At 49.6% G+C, this 20,431-nt stretch overlaps 1 protein-coding gene across 5 annotated transcripts in view; it reads left to right on the top strand.

Moving 5' to 3' along the window:
• The window catches only part of MED25 (mediator complex subunit 25), a 138,374-nt gene that overhangs the window by 77,970 nt on the left and 39,973 nt on the right, over nucleotides 1–20,431 (top strand). For 4 of the 5 annotated variants that reach the window (XM_063942428.1, XM_063942426.1, XM_063942424.1 and 1 more), the window contains exons 9-12: nucleotides 7,006–7,114; nucleotides 9,202–9,419; nucleotides 10,519–10,656; nucleotides 10,791–10,876. In XM_063942428.1, coding sequence (XP_063798498.1) covers nucleotides 7,006–7,114; nucleotides 9,202–9,419; nucleotides 10,519–10,656; nucleotides 10,791–10,876 — 551 coding nt within the window. The remainder of the gene's footprint in view (nucleotides 1–7,005; nucleotides 7,115–9,201; nucleotides 9,420–10,518; nucleotides 10,657–10,790; nucleotides 10,877–20,431) is intronic. The other variant, XM_063942425.1, reaches the window with a different exon arrangement.

Below are 20,431 nucleotides of genomic sequence, written 5' to 3'. Positions count from 1 at the left end.
GCCCTTATCTGATCTTCCATTCAGACAGGGCGGAATTGAGGACTCGTCCTCATTTTCTCCCTGAGGTGGTTTCAGCGTTTCATCTGAACCAACCTATTGTGGTACCTGCGGCTACTAGTGACTTGGAGGACTCCAAGTTGTTGGACATAGTCAGGGCCCTGAAAATATATGTTTCCAGGACGGCTGGAGTCAGAAAATCTGACTCGCTGTTTATCCTGTATGCACCCAACAAGTTGGGTGCTCCTGCTTCTAAGCAGACTATTGCTCGTTGGATTTGTAATACAATTCAGCTTGCACATTCTGTGGCAGGCCTGCCACAGCCAAAATCTGTAAAAGCCCATTCCACAAGGAAGGTGGGCTCATCTTGGGCGGCTGCCCGAGGGGTCTCGGCTTTACAACTTTACAACTTTGCCGAGCAGCTACTTGGTCAGGGGCAAACACGTTTGCAAAATTCTACAAATTTGATACCCTGGCTGAGGAGGACCTGGAGTTCGGATTGTCTGCAATACTTGTACATAGTTATTGTTAACTAAATCGGGTTATTGTTGTTGTGAGCCATCTATCCAGAGGCTCCTCTGTTATCATGCTGTTAACTGGGTTCAGATCACAGGTTGTACGGTGTGATTGGTGTGGCTGGTATGAGTCTTACCCGGGATTCATAAATCCTTCCTTATTGTGTACGCTCGTCCGGGCACAGTATCCTAACTGAGGCTTGGAGGAGGGTCATAGGGGGAGGAGCCAGTGTACACCAGGTAGTCCTAAAGCTTTACTTTTGTGCCCAGTCTCCTGCGGAGCCGCTATTCCCCATGGTCCTTACGGAGTTCCCAGCATCCACTACGGACTACGAGAAATAGAATTATCGGTAAGTAAATTCTTATTATTAACAATATGTGTTTATACATTTATGCTGCCTGCCACATCCCCAGGGGGTGAGAACGCCCGCTCCCTAAGCCGCTCATTGCCGCCGGCCACGGTAACTCAGCGCCGCTGGGCGCTTGCAGGTGGAGCCAGCCAGCAGTCCCCGGCACTGCAGCAGGGACGCTTGCCGCTCCCCGCCTCTCAGAACAGCTTCTGTAAAGGAGAGAGCGGGTGAGCTGACCGCGGACAGCTCTCCCTGCTGCCGCGGCCAGCTCTTTCGTCCGCTCCCCAGTCTCCGATGATGGCGCGCTCTCCGACTCCATGAACACGCCGCACCCCGGCTCCCAGCACAGGCCGCGCACACGCCGCTACCCGGCTCCCAGCACAGGCCGCGTACACGCCACTCCCCGGCTCCCAGCACAGGCCGCTCACACGCCGCTCCCCGGCTCCCAGCGCAGGGTGAGGGAGTAGAAGCCGCACACGCCGCTTTTGAGCGCCAAGCACAGGCGCACACACGCCGCTCCCAGTATACATTTCCGCTGCTCCCCGACTTCCGTCCGTTGAAACAAGGGGGGGAGCAGTGGGGGAAGTCGGCGCTTCAATGACAGATGACCGCGGACAGCTCTAATGGCTGGCACGGTCCGACGCTGCAGGTGAGAGAGGAAGGGGGGGAGGATTACCCGCAGGGAGGCCCCATAACTAAGCTGTGTTGAAGGCAGCAAACAAAGCAGGCTTTAAGCCTGGAAGGGGGTAAAAGTTATTATTAGTGCTGCTGGGCACTACAAGAGCGTCTGTTACCTGTAGAGGGGTGTGTGTGTATATATAATTATATACTGTGTGTGTGTACATGGATATGTATATGTTTACATAGGTGTGCTTGGGTGCATATATATGTATATGGATTGGGTAAGAGATAACATTAAAAATCTATTCTTGCAATAGCAAGCACATGGCCGGACACCATTTTTAACATTACTTCCTGGTTCTTCCCAGGTAGTGGCTGCCCTACAACACTCAGCCTCTGGAGGAGCCGGGGTGGTGTTAGGAATTTTATTTTCTTTGTTTTTGTAGTGCAGGTTTCACTATTGCAGTTAAACACGTGCACTGTAATGCAAACGTGGTACTAAGTCACGGTACTGGTCTGTCATTCTAGACTGGCTTGTCAGTGTACATAATCAGTAAGTCTAAAAAGCAAGCAGCTTCACTTCACAGTCGGTCAGACAGATGTCGAATAAATACGACTGCACCCTTGCCGATCCTCTTTGGGGGGAAGGCTGGCGCATGTACTGCCTGAGGAAAATTGTTATTATTTGTCTTATAATTTGAGTGTTTCAGCTACGTTGCTTGCTGCTGAATCGACGCCAGCCCTCATATCACATAGCAGGCAACAGGGCAGTGCGTCAGGTTCTCCACGAAGACTTAACCACATTCTTCCAGTGAGAGACCATTGTTATTATTGGTGTTATACCTTGCCAGTGTCAGGCTACGACGTTTAAATACCCGTCAAAGCGTACCCTACAGTGTACAGCAGTATGGGTGTTGCTTCGCCCTGCTTTGGTGGGGGTTTCAGGTTACCAAGGCTGTAGTGGCATGGCCATACCGGTCACGTTTGCCCTACAATAGGAACACCTTAGACTTCTCGCTGATCACGTTTGTCATTCTGCTCATCTCGCCTTTCAGCTTCACTAGTTAACGACGTGCACTTTCACTACGTTCTTAACAGGCGGAGTCGGATTATAAACGAGAATAGAAGCTTTACTTTACATGGTCCTGTCTTGGACACAAGCTTTTCGCAGACCACAAGGGGGGAAAATTCAGATTTCTTACCTTTTGTCTTTACAAATTCCTGACTAGAAATGCTCAGGATATAGGCTTTACACTTCAGTCCTTTCAAGGCTGTGCTACAGCAGCAGCCATACCCAGACCATGTGGTAGAATACGGGTAAGGTACTGCCATATACTTCGAGACATCTCTAACCAAGTTGCAGTGGTCTTTAGACCTAAGCCACTGACATAATGGCGTACCAGGCCATCTCCGAACATCAGTTGTCGGCATCCACAGTTGGGTTGATCCGCACATTTTGGGTTCACAGCGTACAAAATATAGTTTGACGGGTTTCCACCATTGCCATTTGCAAGACAGGTCTACCTACGTCATACAACAAGACGGCGGTTTTGCAGACCGTGACACAAGCTCTATTAGGCTCAGCAGTTTGATGCCGTAGTTAACACCCGAGTCACGGTTATTCCAGTTTTGGACAGTTCCAAAACTGGATGACTCTGTCAGTCCTCTACTGACCCTACAGACAGTACGTTACTTACTACAGATTCAACATGGAATATTTGCAGTCGGCATGTTGGAATCCACAGTAATTCTGGATTACGATGGATCTCGTACTTAGACGAATCAGGCCTACTTCTGGTTTGCTGTAGAAACAATGCTTACTTTCAAGCGCTACCATTTGGAGTCTTATCGGCGCCTCGGGTAGTCACAAGAGTCAGGATAGCTCATCTCCGATCCCTGTGAGTGATAACAATTCCCTGCTTTGCAGATCTGCTCCTCAAAGCTCCGTCTCAATGCTTATTACTGGAACGTGACTTACTAATGTACAACGCCGTCGTTCAGCACGATTGGATTGTCAACCTCAAGAAATCAAGCCTCATTCCGTCACAAAGGATTCATGCATGGAAATGGTTCCGTGGATACACGGATTTACCTGCCTCACCACAACACACAAAGTGTTTGTCATTGCGTACAGTTAGTACGCAAGCCACGGATAGTCTCGGTACGTTTTGACATTCGACTATTAGGAAGGAGGGTGGTGTCTTTCGACGCACTCCAGTTCGCAAGAGTTTACTCGCGTCATTTTCACCTGGATGTTTTGCATGCATCTACGACTTCATCAGGAAGTGCGTTTGTCTCCAAGGACCAGAGTATCACTCCTCTGGTGGCTCCACGTATACAATCTCACCGCAGGGAGAATGTTCGGCGTCTGTAATTGGATAATTCTAAAGAGGGACGTGAGTCTCAGAGGTTGGGGAGCTGTAGTCCAAAATTGGCTACTTCACGGATCACGGAAGATTGCTGTCAATTAAATGTCCTGGAACTCAGGGCAATTTACAACGCGCTGCGGCAAGCGGTGCACAGGCTCCGGGCTCAGACTGTCCACGTGCAGTCAGACAACGCGACGGCGATCGCATACATCACCAAACAAGGAGGAATTCGAAGTCGCATAGCAATGTGACAAGTACTCGAATCCTCAATTGGGCCGAGCGTCACCAGGTGATATTTTGTCGGCAGTGTTCATTCTGGGAGTGGACAACTGGGAGGCAGATTATCCCAGCGGTCAGGATTTTCATCCAGGAAACTGGACATTATATTCAGAAGCGTTCCTGATGTTGGTCCAGCGGTGGAGTTACCCACAGGCGGATCTATGGCATTTTGCAAAAAAATCATCAAACATCTCAGAATGTGTCCAGAACAAGAGCTCCAAAGGCAGGGGCAGTGGATGCTCTCATGATCGCGTGGCCGTACAGCTTTGTGCATCTGTTTCCACCGTTTACGCTGCTTTCTCGGTTGCTAAAACAGACCAAACGAGAGTCCACGACGGTCGTACTAGTGGCGCCTCATTGGACTCGGAGAGCATGGTTCTCGGATCTCCGCAACCTACTCGCAGCCGATTCTTAACCGCTCCTGCCACGTCCGGATCTGTTACAACAGGCTCCGTACCCTTACCCCGATTTCGCGAGGCAGCGCTTGACGGGGAGGCTGTTGAAACCGCCCTCTTAAGAAGGGAGGGCATTCCACAATCTGTTCTCCCAACCATGATAAGTGCTAGGAAGCCAGTTACGCCAGCTCATTATCACAGAATTTGGCGTGCCTATTTAGGTTGGTGTGAAGCTCGGAAGTTCCGACATTATCTTTATCCCGTCTTTTAATATTTTTACAGACTGAGTTAGGTGAAGGACTACGTTTCTGCACTCAAGGTGCAGGTCTTGGCCTTGTCAATTTACCTGCAAAGGCGTTTTGCTCTTTTGCCGACTGTACTTACTTTCCAGCAAGGTGACCTCAGAGTACAACCTCCATTTATACTACCTACAGCGCCATGGGACTTGAATCTGGATGTTGATTTTTTACAGTCTTCATATTTTGAACCCTTACAACAAGTGGAGGTTAAGTTTCTCACTTGGAAAACATTTTTTTCTTAGCCTCAGCAAGGCGTGTTTTTACATTGGGTGCCTTGTCATGCAAGCCACCTTATCTGGTGTTTTATAATCATAGAGCGGAACTTCGCACGAATTCCGTTTTCCTACCAAAGATGGTGTAATGTTACACATCAATTACTAAATCGTAGTTCCTGTGTTATCAGTAGGTTCAGGAACTTCAGCTACTTTAGATGTGGTACGCGCACTTCGGGTTTATGTAGCCAAACATCAATTGTACGTTAAACAGTTACATTGTTTGTTCTCTATAATATGGTTAAGATAGCTTAGCCAGCTTCCAAGCAGACCTTATACCATACGTCAGGCTTAGCTTCATACTAGGCTACAACCGCCTACATCAGTGTCAGGCCATTCCACACGTTCTTCGGAATGTCATAGGCAGGCTACAACCGCCTTCATCAGTGTCAGACCATTCCACAAGTTCTTTGGGAACGTCATGGCCAGCAGGTTCTGAAGTTTCTACGAAACAACTTAGACGAGCTGCTACAAGGTCATGAGTGCATGGTCATCAGTGCACATGTTTGTGTGCTGCTACAAGTTTAATACGTTTACAGCATCAGCATCTTGCTTTGGCCGTCTAGTGTTACAGGTGCCAAACAGCTCTCCCGCCCAAGGGGGAACTTTGGTACGTCCCAAGAGTACTCCAGTGACCCCTAGTGGATGAAAAAGAAAATAGGATTTTGGTACTTACCAGGTAAATCCTTTTCTTTGAATCCATAGGGGGCACTGGACGCCCACCTAGAGCAGTTTTACCTGTCTTGTGGTAAGCTCAGTGGATCTTATGGGAACACATTATCACCAATGGATACGATGTAACGGTGATATCTGTTATGGTGTCAACTGCTTAGTTGTCCGTTACGTTATGTGTCAACTTTAGTGTTGACCGTTATAATTTACGCTATGTGTCAACTTTAGTGTTGACCGTTATATTATACTGTTATATGTAATTCTCTATGGTTCATCCTCTCTATCGCTCCTGTTCGGCTCAGTAAAAATACTGAAGGGTTTCTGGGAGTATGGAGGGGATGGCCAGTTACTAATTTAAATATTTAAATATGTGCCATTCCCGGCTACGCCCCGTCCATATCCCAAGAGTACTCCAGTGCCCCCTATGGATTCAAAGAAAAGGATTTACCTGGTAAGTACCAAAATCCTATTTTTTATTGCTGTTATGACCAAAGGCTGCTTTCTGCATTCATTTGTAGCCATTGAAGAGAGCGCAGCAGAGACTAAACCCATCTTCCTGATTTATATATAAGGCTTTGCTGAAAAGTACAGAACGGAACAAGGCATCAATGTACTACTTAATGCTGCAGCATTGCATATACAAACCAGTCGGTCATCTCGAGGTGGAGTCTCTTGGGCTACTGTTGTCCTAATTACAAGTAGTAAGAATCTGCAGTAGCATTGCATATAGCTGATATGTTTCTAATGTCACATTGCTCAAGATTTGTATTTATTGTTATTACTACCTGTTACTGCTGGTGTCCGCATAGATACAGTGTTAGGAGACCTACTATCCCATAGGGACATCATAGAGCAGAAAGCGGTGCATACAGCAAGATTGTTTTTTCACATTAATTTTTAATCAGACCTTTGCTCGAAGAGGTTGTAGCTGCTACTGTAGCCATGTGTATGAACCAGCCCTATAAAACCGTTATATGTCCAGTGCATGGTTCAAGCTGGGACAGTGCCGCAAAAACGCAATATTTTGAGAACATGAAATGATTGCGCAGATAGAGACAGAATTTTACTGTGCGTGTTTTGGGTAATGTACAGAAACAAGCGTGTGTAGGTGTTAACTTGCTGACTGCAGTTACCTGTGCCTCGGTAATGTCACTAGTGAATTGATAGCTGCATGGTATAATACAAATGTGGCTTATGCTGCCCAGAAGCTGACCTATAATGACTCTGTTTGCACAGCAGCACGCTTCTCAGCCAAACACCCTGACTCCTGCACAGATCGCTGCTCAGTCCGCAGTGGAAGCCGCCAAGATCCAACAGCAGAAGAACAGCAGCATCCAGAACCGGTGTACGTATAGCTCTTCACTCCTGGTCCATTAAAGTATGGGGCTTGGGTTTTAGTTACTCATGTATTTACAGTATGTGTTTAGGCTTGTACTGTATGTTACTTGACATATAAAAGCTCTGCCATCCTCTCCTTGGTACAATATGTAATAGACATCATTGATCAATTTTGAAGGATAATGTACATTTAAAAGACAAAAAAACAACAACTTGGTTTTCCTTTTATATTTATTATTAACTGGATGACCCCTACAATTTGTAATTCCCAGGCAGTGCATGCATTGTTTGCATGCAAATAGATGGATGATATGTGAGCTTGCTCAGTCACCTGTGGGTCACAGACTGATTTGGGAACACTAAGTCCCACCCATAGGGGGTCAGGCATTTCATTGCAAAAATAAAACAAACCCTACTGCGTACACACTGACAGATTTAGTGTATGGAAGCAAATGACAATCAACCATTGGCTCCCAAGCGCTTGAAAACAGAAATGATCATTCAGACAAATTCGTTAAATCTGTTTGAATTAACAAATGTATCCAAACAATCATTTTTGACCATTTTCCAGCATTTGGGAGCAAATGGTTGCTTGTCATTTGCTCCCATCCATTACCAGATTTTTTTTTCTGACCAGACAGATTGGGCAGATAAATGTTTAGCTGTGTACCCAGCTTAGACTCCTTTCCAACGGGAAGTGCAAGTTTAGTTTCCCTTGGCCCAGGTTGTCAGTGTTGCATTTATATTAAAGGGTTGGGGTTTTTTATGGGTGGTCCTTATGCATATTCGTTGGAGTCCTACATTCTCCTCTATGTGGGAGTAGTATTGGATCACACAGGCTAAGATTGCTCGGCCTTTTGTAGAGAGCGGTACTGACCTTTGCTGCAGTGGCTAAGGAAGGCGCCTCTGCCTGTCTCTATCTCTGCCTATCTTTGCCTCTATCTTTCCCTCTGCCTGCCTCTGTCTCTCTGCCTCTATCTTTGCCTGCCTCTGTGTCTCTGCCTGCCTCTGTGTCTCTGCCTGCCTCTGTCTTTCTGCCTGCCCTGCCTGCCTCTGTCTCTCTGCCTGCCTTTGTCTCTCTGTGTCTGCCTGCCTCTGTCTATCTGCCTGCCTTTGTCTCTCTGTGTCTGCCTGCCTCTGTCTATCTTTGCCTCTATCTCTCCCTCTGTCTGTCTGCCTGCCTGCCTCTGTCTCTCTGCTTGTCTCTCTCTGTCTCTGCCTGCCTCTATCTCTCTGTCTCTCTGCCTCTGTCTGTATACTGTTCCAGTCCGTGTTGGAGCCGCGTGCCTCTTTAGACGTGTCCATTTCTAGCTTCGGCGTCTGTCTGAGAATAGCGTCCTTCTAGCTACGTCCCTGGCATCCAGTCACTGCATTTCTAATCCTGGCCGCATCCCTACCTGTATGTCTGTTTCCCTCAGAAGCCTGTTGGCTTTTTACTTATTGATGCAGTCATTTCTCCATATACACTGGGGTAGAGACCTTACTGCCCTGTAATGTCTGTTTTTGCCCTACCACCTATGTTACGTGTTTAATCCCATTGGTTTGTCTATGTATCACATTGGCTTCAGAGAAGGATTTATGAGTAAAGTAGAGAATCCACTTTCCTTAGATCACATCTGCAAGCAATATACATTGCGATATACACTGAGAATGATGTAATACAATGGGAAATCTGCGTATTTTACCAAATCACTTGTAAGCTCACGTGCAGCATCAGCAGCTCTGCCTACATCTATCTACTAAATAACACTGAAATGTAGTTAGAATCACAGGGGCAGATGTACTAAGCCTTGAAGAGAGATAAAGTACCAACCAATCAGCTCCTAACTGCCTTGTTACAGGCGGTGTTTGACAAAAAATGGCAGGAGCTGATTGGTTGGTGCTTTATCTCTCTCCAAGGCTTTAGTACATCTGCCTCTAATTCTTGTAAGCAGTATATAACTAAATGTAGCTGATGGGAGATATAAAAACAAATCTGTATTTAATAACCAAAACAAACACAAAACAAGTTAGTTATGAGATCTAGCTGTCACTGTCCCTTCTACTTTGCAAGGTGTTATCTTCAGTGCTTGTTTGTTGTATATTCTGCTTTAGTTCCTGGCCTTGGAGCCATGCAGCCCAATCAGCCGGTTGGCCCACCATTCAACCAGCCTCCTGCTCCCACAATGCCCCAAGGACAAGCATCCAAAATGGTTCCCTCTGCTGCATCCTTAATAACACCATCTTCTCAGCCGAGTCTGGTCTCCACAGTAACCACAGGTCCCGGGCCTACACAGGGGCTATTACCGCAACAGCCTGTTCCACAGCCAATGGTATTGTCAATCTCTTGCTGTTGTCCACTTACCTACTGTCTGTAGCAAAGTCTTAACTTATTGCAGCTTTGTTAGCCATTAAATGGACTGTCTCATGGGCCTGACAAACTGAGACAAAAAGCTTAAATTATAAAGCACATCATAGTGGTTATGCTTGATGTGATAAATTGCTCATTCTGAAGAGATTTAGGGGGTAATTCTGAGTTGATCGCAGCAGCAAGTATGTTAGCAGTTAATCAAAACCATGTGCACTGCGGGGGGTGGGGGCCAGATGTAACATGTGCAGAGAGAGTTAGATTTGGATGGTGTGTTCAAACTGAAATCTAAATTGCAGTGTAAAAATAAAGCAGCCAGTATTTACCCTGCACAGAAACAAAATAACCCACCCAAATCTAACTCTCTCTGCACATGTTACATCTGCTCCACCTGCAGTGCACATGGTTTTGCCCAACTGCTAACAAATTTGCTGCTGCGATCAACTCTGAATTACCCGGAAATACATTTTATGCTATACAGAGATATTTTTTTATAGATGACTTTAGCAGGCATATTACGTGTGGGATATGGCCGTTAGGTTGACCTCACTTAGGTTGACAGTCAATAGGTCGACCACCGTTGGTCGACATGAGTTTTTCACTTTTTATTTTTGAACTTTTTCATACTTAACGATCTATGTGGTCTACGATTGCGAGTATTAATTTTGCCCGAAGCATGGCGAGAGGACACTCTGCACTAATTGGGGTTCCCGGTCACTTTTCAAACAAAACACCCCAAGAAAACTCATGTCGACCTGATGTCCATGTCCAACCTTTTCCAGGTGTCGACCTGCTGCCTGACGACAAATAGTGGTCGATCTAATGAGTGGCAACCTAAATAGGGTCGACCCAACAAACTCATTACGTTACAGGCAACTGCTTGACTATCAATTTGCAGCAAGCAGTCATGTATACCAGTAGTCCCAGTGTACAATTTGGAAGCACTAGTGATTTAAAAATGTACTTGTTACTGTGATGAATTGAGCGATCAGTTATGTAAATGTATCGGTGTGGATTAAATAATTAAGTTTCCTTCTCGGATAACCTGTGTTTACTTGTGGCAGCCTGGCACGGGAGCACCAGGCGTTGTGCCTCCGCAACAGTCTTCTGCACCTCAGCTTGGGAACCTGCAGTTGCCCACTACACAGCAATCTGTCGCCAATAAAATGCTGGCCTGGAGTGGGGTGCTGGAGTGGCAGGAGGTGAGCGCTACATTATCATTGCTCTTATGGAAATATCAGGTGGAGGCGGGGGGGGGGGGGGGCAACACAGAGTTCTCATCTGAAGAGCATACACCAGTTTTGTTTTTAACCTTTATCTTTTCTTACCATTGTAGAAACCAAAGCCGGCATCTGTTGATACAAATGCCAAACTTACCCGCTCCCTCCCATGCCAAGTCTACGTCAACCCTGGAGAAAATCTGTAAGTGCCATGAAAGCTCTCATATCCAAAATACACTGCTCAAAAAAATAAAGGGAACACTAAAATAACACATTCTAGATCTGAATGAATGAAATATTCTTATTAAATACTTTGATGTTTACATAGTTGAATGTGATGACAACAAAATCACACACAAATTATCAATGGAAATCAAATTTATTAACCCATGGAGGTCTGGATTTGGAGTCACACTCAAAATTAAAGTGGAAAAACACACTACAGGCTGATCCAACTTTGATGTAATGTCCTTAAAACAAGTCAAAATGAGGCTCAGTAGTGTGTGTGGCCTCCACGTACCTGTATGACCTCCCTACAACGCCTGGGCATGCTCCTGATGAGGTGGCGGATGGTCTCCTGAGGGATCTCCTCCCAGACCTGGATTAAAGCATCCGCCAACTCCTGGACAGTCTGTGGTGCAACGTGGTGTTGGTGGATGGAGCGAGACATGATGTCCCAGATGTGCTCAATTGGATTCAGGTCTGGGGAACGGGCGGGCCAGTCCATAGCATCAATGCCTTCGTCTTGCAGGAACTGCTGACACACTCCAGCCACATGAGGTCTAGCATTGTCTTGCATTAGGAGGAACTCAGGGCCAACCGCACCAGCATATGGTCTCACAAGGGGTCTGAGGATCTCATCTCGGTACCTAATGGCAGTCAGGCTACCTCTGGCGAGCACATGGAGGGCTGTGCGGCCCCCCAAAGAAATGCCACCCCACACCATTACTGACCCACTGCCAAACCGGTCATGCTGGAGGATGTTGCAGGCAGCAGAACGTTCTCCTTGGCATCTCCAGACTCTGTCACATGTGCTCAGTGAGAACCTGCTTTCATCTGTGAAGAGCACAGGGCGCCAGTGGCGAATTTGCCAATCTTGGTGTTCTCTGGCAAATGCCAAACATCCTGCACGGTGTTGGGCTGTAAGCACAACCCCCACCTGTGGACGTCGGGCCCTCATACCACCCTCATGGAGTCTGTTTCTGATCGTTTGAGTAGACACATGCAAATTTGTGGCTTGCTGGAGGTCATTTTGCAGGGCTCTGTCAGTGCTCCTCCTGTTTCTCCTTGCACAAAGGCGGAAGTAGCGGTCCTGCTGCTGGGTTGTTGCCCTCCTACGGCCTCCTCCACGTCTCCTGATGTACTGGCCTGTCTCCTGGTAGCGCCTCCATGCTCTGGACACTACGCTGACAGACACAGCAAACCTTCTTGCCACAGCTCGCATTGATGTGCCATCCTGGATGAGCTGCACTACCTGAGCCACTTGTGTGGGTTGTAGACTCCGTCTCATGCTACCACTAGAGTGAAAGCACCGCCAGCTTTCATAAGTGACCAAAACATCAGCCAGAAAGCATAAGAGCTGAGAAGTGGTCTGTGGTCACCACCTGCAGAACAGCTCCTTTATTGGGGGTGTCTTGCCAATTGCCTATAATTCCCACCTGTTGTCTATTCCATTTGCACAACAGCATGTGAAATTGATTGTCAATCAGTGTTGCTTCCTAAGTGGACAGTTTGATTTCACAGAAGTGTGATTGACTTGGAGTTACATTGTGTTGCTTAAGTGTTCCCTTTATTTTTTTGAGCAGTACGTATGTATGTATGTATGTGTATGTGTGTGTGTGTGTGTATATATATATATATATATATATATATATATATATATATATATATATATGTATGTATGTATTAGTGTTTATGAAACATAAATGCATTCTGCGTTTAGACTTGGGTTCCATCTCCAAGATATCTCATTATGTATATGCCAATATTCCACAATAGTTCTTGTGCCAAGCATTTCGAATATGGGAGAGTCAGCGTGTAGATACACTGATCATGTGTCAAACTATCCATTCAAAGCCGGTAGAAGATGAGCATGGCAATGCTTACTAAAGAAGTTCAGTACATGCTCAACTTTTAATCTGTCTAATCATTTCTTTCAAGAGCATGTGAACGAGATATATGTAGGCTCCTGCCAGTTAAAGAAAAACAAATTAAGAATTCGAACTAAATCAGATATTGCCGGAAATGTGATATTCTGCGATTTGCAGGAACCATTTTCGGCGACGGAGTCGCAAGATTTAAAACTGCGATTAGTTTCATGTCAAAGACAGGTTGGTGTTGCCTTGAATGTTTAAATCTGGCAGCTAGATCATCCAAATGGATGGACCTACGCAGTGGCAGTACGACATCATAATTTCATACCTGGACAAACCACTTCCTGGCAGCCCAAGTGGAGGTCACTCTGCAAGGACACCTATCCATAATGATTCAGCTACTTCAATCCCATAGGTGGCTCGTCAACTGGCCCAAGTCCAGTTTGAAGCCAGCTTAGCACCTAGTGCCCTCTTAGACACCCAACTTCAGCGAGTTTTACCTCCCAAGGACAAGATTACATCACTATAATCATCGATCATATCCCCAAGTTTGCAAAGAATCCTTGTACATCAATACATGCGAGTCTCAGGAGAAATGGTGTCCATTTTCGACATGGAGTTAACTCCGTTTCATTCTACTTCTGTCCAATTGGAACGGCTATTCCCCTCAGATGAGGTGTTAGATCAGGGGTGGGGAACCTTCGGTCCTCCAGCTGTTGTTGAACTACACATGCCCTGAAAGTTTTATCATTGGCAAATAGCAAAACTGTAGCAAGGCATGCTGGTATGTGTAGTTCAACAACAGCTGGAGGACCAAAGGTTCCCCACCCCTGTGTTCGATGATCTCTTTATCTCTGGGGGCTCTCTGCTATGGTGGCTTCGAATGACTCACCCGGGCAGGGGTCGGCCATTCCTGTTCCCTCAGCGGATAAATGCCAACCTCAGGGGTTTGGCTGCAGGCTCTCAACTTTGGAACTTCGGCCTATATACAGGGCCTCCCCGTAAAAATCCACTCAAACGCAATGGTCGTCACCTACATCAATCTGGGTGGAATAAAAAACAGTTATGCGAGGAGCCGGCAAGATCTTGAGATAGGCAGAAAGGTTTCTTCAAACCTTCCCCCTACTACTGCTCCAGGACTCAGGATCCGCAAGCATTCCTTGGATCTTTCCTCTGATGTACATCGTCCCACCGATGTATCTGCTTCCTCGTGTGCTACGCAAGGCGAAATAGGACAGTGGCAGCTACATCCTGATAGCTCCAGAATGGCCTTGCAGGGTGTAGTATGCAGATCTCACACACCTGTCCATTGCAGTGCCCACTCATACCGGACCTTCTCTCCCAAGGCCCATTCCTCCACCAGGTCCTGGAACATCTATGTTTATTGAGACAGCCCTCCTGAGGGCCAGAGGTTTTTCGGATGCCGTGATTGGTACCTTGCTCTGTGCATGTAAACTGGCATCTGCTCGGGTGTAATACAGGGTTGGAGAATGTGCCTCGCCATGTGTATTCTTTAGAAGTGGCAAAGATTTGGGTTTTCTTACAGTTGGGTTTGAATATAAGCTTTCGTCTATCTACCTTGAAGGTGTTGGTACTTTCTGTTTATTTGGTTATTATTCCAGCTGCACAAACTTTCCTCAGAGGTGTCCTCCAAATCTATCCCCCTTTTGTACCACCTATTGAGCATAGGGACCTTTGGTTCTCCGGGCTCTACAGCATTCTCTCTTTGAGCCATTGGAATAGACATCAAATGGCTCACCAGGAAAACCGTTTTTATGCTGACAATTTCTTCGGCCTGCTGGATTTCAGAACTGAGGTGGTCATTCCGAGTTGTTCGCTCGTTGCCGTTTTTCGCAACGCAGCGATTAGGTGGAAAATGCATATGCGCATGGTACGCAGTTCGCATGCGCTTAGTAATTTAACACAAAACTTTGGAGATTTGCACAAGCTCGAGCTAAGTTTTTTCAACGCTCGAGTGATCGTAGTGTGATTGACAGGAAGTGGGTGTTTCTGGGCGGAAACTTGGCGTTTTCAGGGAGTGTGCTAAAAAACACAGGCGTGCCAGGTAAAAACGCAGGAGTGGCTGGAGAAACGGGGGAGTGGCTGGACGAACGCAGGGCGTGTTTGTGACGTCACACCAGGAACTAAACGGACTGAGGTGATCGCAGTCTAGGAGTAGGTCTGGAGCTACTCAGAAACTGCAAGGAATTATTTAGTAGCAGTTCTGCTAACCTTTCGTTCGCAATTCTGCTAAGCTAAGTGTGGCCGGAGAGCCCCAGCCACGAGGCAAATGGCCGCCGCAGCACTGAAGGGGTTAACCCCTAGTGCCCGGCGCCATTTGCAAAGACAATGGGCGCTTGGCGCCAGATTTAAAAATGTATTGTGGGCGCTAGGCGCCGTGTTTTATTAATGTAAAAAAAAATGTATTTTTTTGGTTGTGCCGTGGTCCCGGACCTCTCCGGAGACCACGGCAGGGAGGACAGCTCCCCGGCGCGCTCAGCAGAGTGTGCACGCCGGGGGAGAGGAGGCAGCCGCTGACCGCCGGAGTCCGGGAGCTCCGCTCCCGGCAGCGGTCAGTGTAGCCCCGGGCGCACTGGAGTGTGCGCGCCGGGGAGAAGGGTGAGCGCTGCGGCTGGGAGCTCGGCTCCCGCTGCAGTGTTCTCTGTGAGAGCCGCCGCGGCAGCCGGGACGGACGTCCCGGGCTGCTAGCTGGCGAGGGGGGTGCGCCGCAGCCCGGCTCCCCGCCGGACGCTGCGGCGAGGCTAATAGTCAGCGCCGCTCATGGGGGACCGGGCTAGCCGGCTCCCTAGCGGTGTGGGGGACATTAGGCTGCCGAGCAGGATGGTGAAGCGCTGGGGTCCGGGAGCTACGCTCCCGGCGCCTCAGCGCTGAAACAAGCCAGGGTCACGGCGGCCGGGACAAGTGTCCCGGGCCGCCGGACTTCGGTACAGGGGGGTGCGCCGCTGCGTGCGGCGAGGCCACTGGTTAGTGCCACACTGGGGGGACAGGGAGAGCCAGCTCCCTGGAACCCCAGAGGCAGGAAGGCAGGCTGGAGGATGGGGGAAGCCAGCCCCATACCTCCAGCACTGAGAGAGAGAGCCCTAGCAGCCAGGCTGCAGGGCTAGGGAAGCCCAGCGCTGAGCGCTGGGCACAGTAGTTAAATAATGACATACAGTGTGTTGTAAGGCACTGCAGTGCCTGAATATGTAGAGTCTGTGCAGGGCACAGGCTCAGTGTATATTTACAGGGAAATGTACAGTGTGATTTAAATGTAATGTATTTAAAGATAAATTGCACTTACTTGATTGTGTGTCCCAGGAGGGGGGAATCCATAGCTGTGCAGGCTGATGGATTCTCCCAGACCTTTTCCCCAAAAACGGAATGTTTTCCCATCCAGCCTCACATTTCCAAGAGGCACAGGGAGAGAGAGAAGCAGCTTAGCTATGAAACAAGCTGAGTGGTTTCTTGGAGCTCCATGGAGATCAGCCGTAGTGCCAAGAAACCTGGACCGGGGAGCCAGGCTGCCCAGCTCTGGAGCCCAAATCCAGGCTGCAGGCAGTGAGAGGGGTCCCGGGCAGGTTTCTGGAAGTCAGATTTAGGAGGGAAAACCTCCCCCCAGCCAGACTGAACGGCACCGTGGGAGTATCCTGCTCTCCCAGATGGGAGAGTCCAAGGAGACCGACCACTCCCCACTGTCCATAGGGAACAATGTTAGGTGTGCATGAGACCAGAGCATGCACAGCTCATGGGTAAACATTGATTGGTTGTGCACCACAGGGCGGGCTTACCCCCTGTGGTAAGGGGTCTTGGAGAGGGATAAAAGAAGGGCAGTTGGCCCATAGGAGTGTGAATTGTAACATCTTCTTCTGCTGAAAACATCTTGATTGTATGCTGTTGCCCCTAGCAATAGGGAGGAGCCTTTTTAAAGGTTATTTGAGCAATAAACACCTTTGCCTCAAGAAGACTGCTTCATCTTGTGACCTACAGGGTTAGGCCAAACCTAGCCCCGTTCTCCGGCTGTCCAGGGAAGCACCTGACGTCTCCAAGCTCCGCCTTCCGCCAGCTACCGGTAGAGGCCTAGCAAGTGGCTAATGGGGATTCGTCAGCACCACACAGCTGTGGTAAGGCAGTGCGTCGGCACATACAGAGCAGAACCGTGGTTCCAAACGCCACGGCAGGTTAGGAGTTTGGTGGTGGCAGCAAGAACCCGCCCACAACGCAGTGGGTGGAGTCAGTAACAGGCGGTTACTGACGGTAAGCGGGAATCCCCTATGTGGTCAGGCCTCGTGCGGCTTGACTTTCCATTCTGTGCGCAGTCGACGGGACGCGGCAAGCGGCGAGTGCTCCCGTACGGTACCGTCCTGTCACAGAAATTGGTGGCAGCGGTGGGATATTCCCAGGCGGCTTTTCATCACCCGATTGGAGAAGCCGAGTTACTCAGGAGAGGAGTAACTGCAGCGCAGGAGAACGCACAAGATGGCGGAATTCAGCGGAATGTCCAAGGAGGATCTGGAGATCGTATGCCAGGGGAAGGGTGTGGATATCCCTTCCAACGCGTCCAGAAGCGTCATGAAGGCGGCGCTCAGGAGCGTGGAGGAGTCTCATCGGGCGGAGGTGGAAAGCACTGACGGCGTCAGCATCGCAGAGGACGGCCCAACAGTGGACCTTCGTAAGGAACCGGTGAGAACCACAAGCCCCGCCCTCTCACCGCAGCAATGTTTCCCAGCAATCCCTAGCAGGGCCAGGATCCCAACGTCCCAGGGGGGGCGACCCGGATACCCTAGCAGATCGGCTAGCGGAATTGGGGGAAAGGGCAACGGAGCAAGAACGCATGCTTGTCATTCGGATGTGGCATGCGGAGCGGGCATCACAAGCCGTGGTACCCCGGGAGCCGTTGTCAGCTGTTGTACACAGATCAGGACGTATACAGTTTGCCAAGTTTGCAGACAGTGATGGGGACATTGATGGACATTTGCAAGTCTTTGAGAGGACTTGTAAACTACATGATCTACCCAAGTCAGAGTGGGTGAGACACCTTGTGCCCACTCTGCATGGAGAGGCCTTGGAGGCCTATCGAGGAGTGGCGACAGAAGACTGTGGGAACTACGACGAAGTCGCGAAGGCCCTCCTCCAGCGATTCTTCAACACTCCAGAGTCTTACAGGAAGAAGTTCCGAGACTTGCCCAAGAATCCTAGCAGCACCCATGAGCAGTTCGCCACCCAGCTGCGGCAGTACGTGGTGAAGTGGGTGAAGGATTCGGAAGCCACTACATGGGACGCACTGATCGACCTGATCTGCAGGGAGCAGTTCTACCGCCGGTGCGCCCAAGAAGTGAAGGAGTGGGTGCTAGATCGGGAGCCACCCAGCTTAAAAATGGCTGCCCAATTAGCCGACAAATATGTGGCAATTCGGCCACGGGGGCAGAAGCGCCCCGCCAGCAGCCAGCTCCAACAGACTGTACCACCAAGGGGACCACCCTCTTCAGCTCATCAACCCCAAAGACAAGCATCTTCCAACCCGGGTGCTCTTGGCCAGCAACCGCACCGCAGCGTCCCTGCAACTGATCAGAGATCATCGGTGCCACGACTGGAGAAGAAGTGCTACGGCTGTGGGAAAATCGGACATCTGAGGATGAACTGTCCTGCATCCCAAGCACCCCAGACTCGTGCCCCAAATCCGAGTGCTGGAGCCCGGCTCGCTTGTTTGACGAGAGGAGATGAGCCTACAGAGACTGTTCCCCCTCCAGTCAGTCCGATGGAGTGTGGCGAGAGACGGGTGCACTCTGCGGAGAGAGTCACCTGCATGGCCAAACAGCCCCTACACAACATGTGGAGGCACCTGCAGCCAGTCCACGTGGGACCCCTGCAGGGAGAAGGCCTAAGAGACTCTGGGGCCTCAATCACTGTGGTGAGCCCCCACCTTATAGATCCTGCTGCAGTATTGCAGGGTCGCACTGCCACGATCACCCTGGCAGAAGGAACAGAAAAAGCGGTTCCCATGGCAAGAGTCTACCTGGACTGGGGAGCTGGACCAGAGTTGCGAGAAGTTGCCGTCATGGATGGTCTCCCAACTGATGTGGTCCTAGGAAATGACCTGGGTGGTGGGATCGTCACTACGTTTGTTGGCGCCATTCCCCGGAGTCAAGTTCCAAAACCACCGTTGACATCAGCTACTCCAGCACAGCCCAGCCCAGAGGAAAAGACTACAGCTGCTAGACAACTGCCAGCACAGCCAACCACAGCATCAACCAGCCCAGAGGAAAAGATTACAGCGGCTAGATCAGTACATCGACCCCGCATGCCTTTTGCCTCTGGTATGCCTACGTCCCCTAGCAACGCAGAGGATGTCGGTTCCAGCTCGTGTGATCCTGTGGGGGTGCCCAATGATGCTCCTGACCCAAGTGGTTTGCCAACTCCGGCGGTGAGTATGAGAAACCACACTGACTTTTCCATGACTGACCCCTACCAGACTGACCCTAGTAGTCCCCACCTAGATCCCCCTGTAGAGTGTCCCAATTTAGGAGAGATTGAGGGCCACCGGCAGGAGTTTAGGGAGGCTCAACTCTCTGACCCATCCCCGAAAGGCATGAGGCGCCACTCTGGCAGCGGCCTTGACAGGGTTGGGGCAGGAAGTTTGACCGGGCGGGAAGGGTTAAAGTACAGGGTAGACAGGAAAGTGGGAGGGGATAGACCAGATAGGGAATGTGTCCAACTGGTCCCCTCAGGGAACGTTCCTGCGCAACCGGTGTCGGTTGCCAGCGAAACCCCTTTGGACAATAACCCGGAGACAGACCGTACCCTGAAGTGCCTGATACAGAGCTTACCCTGGTCTGGAATGTCGGATGACGCCCAGACCACATGTAAGGCTGGTGCCATGCGTTGGCAGCCGGGGCACTCCAGCGGTTGTGTTGTCTCTGGGCCTCTGCCCATAGGAGAACCCTTGCAGCAAGTTGCTGTGGACATAGCAGGTCCCCTACCTGTGCACCGTAGATCGGGGAAGACACGCAGCCTCCCTGTAGTGGATGCCACACAGGATCCAGAGGCTGGTGGTCTGGCCGCCATAACTGTGGCACAGGTAGCGGACGAGGAGGGAAGAGTAGGCCTAGGTGACAGGGTAGGTTTCCCGAGTCATAGGTCGACAGAAGAGGATTGGAGGGCAGGTCTGACAGTTAGGGCAGACAGTTGCCAGATAGGTATGACGGAGGTGCAGTGCCTGGGGCACCATGTGGGAGGAGACAGGGGTAGGCCCAACCCAGAGGGGGTGGAGGCAACCAGAGGCTGTCCCCGACCCACATCACCCAGACCGGTACTGACCTTAGAACCTGTAAGGTCCTACGGACATGTTGTCATTGACTTTAGTCCTGTAGTGAACCCCTTGACAGAGATGGCTAGGAAGGGCATTCCCAAGTCAGTGGACTTTGCACCCGCTTGCGAGTTGGCATTCCAGTCATTGAAGGAAGCTCGGGTACCCGCTCCAGTGCTGATGGCGCACATTCTTGACCAGGACTGTGTGTTACGAACTATTGCGCCACTGCACGGACTGGGAGCAGTACCGAGCCAGAAAGAGCCAATATGGGCAGGAGCACCCTGTGGCCTGGTTGAGCAGTATACTGCTATTGTGGGAGGTGGGGTATGCCACAGTTGGGACACCGTGGGTGGCACTT

Source organism: Pseudophryne corroboree, chromosome 10, assembly GCF_028390025.1.
Source record: "Pseudophryne corroboree isolate aPseCor3 chromosome 10, aPseCor3.hap2, whole genome shotgun sequence".
Classification (NCBI taxonomy): Eukaryota; Metazoa; Chordata; class Amphibia; order Anura; family Myobatrachidae; genus Pseudophryne; species Pseudophryne corroboree.
Note: the sequence above shows the minus strand (reverse complement) of the source record. Positions and strands in the feature narration are given on the sequence as shown.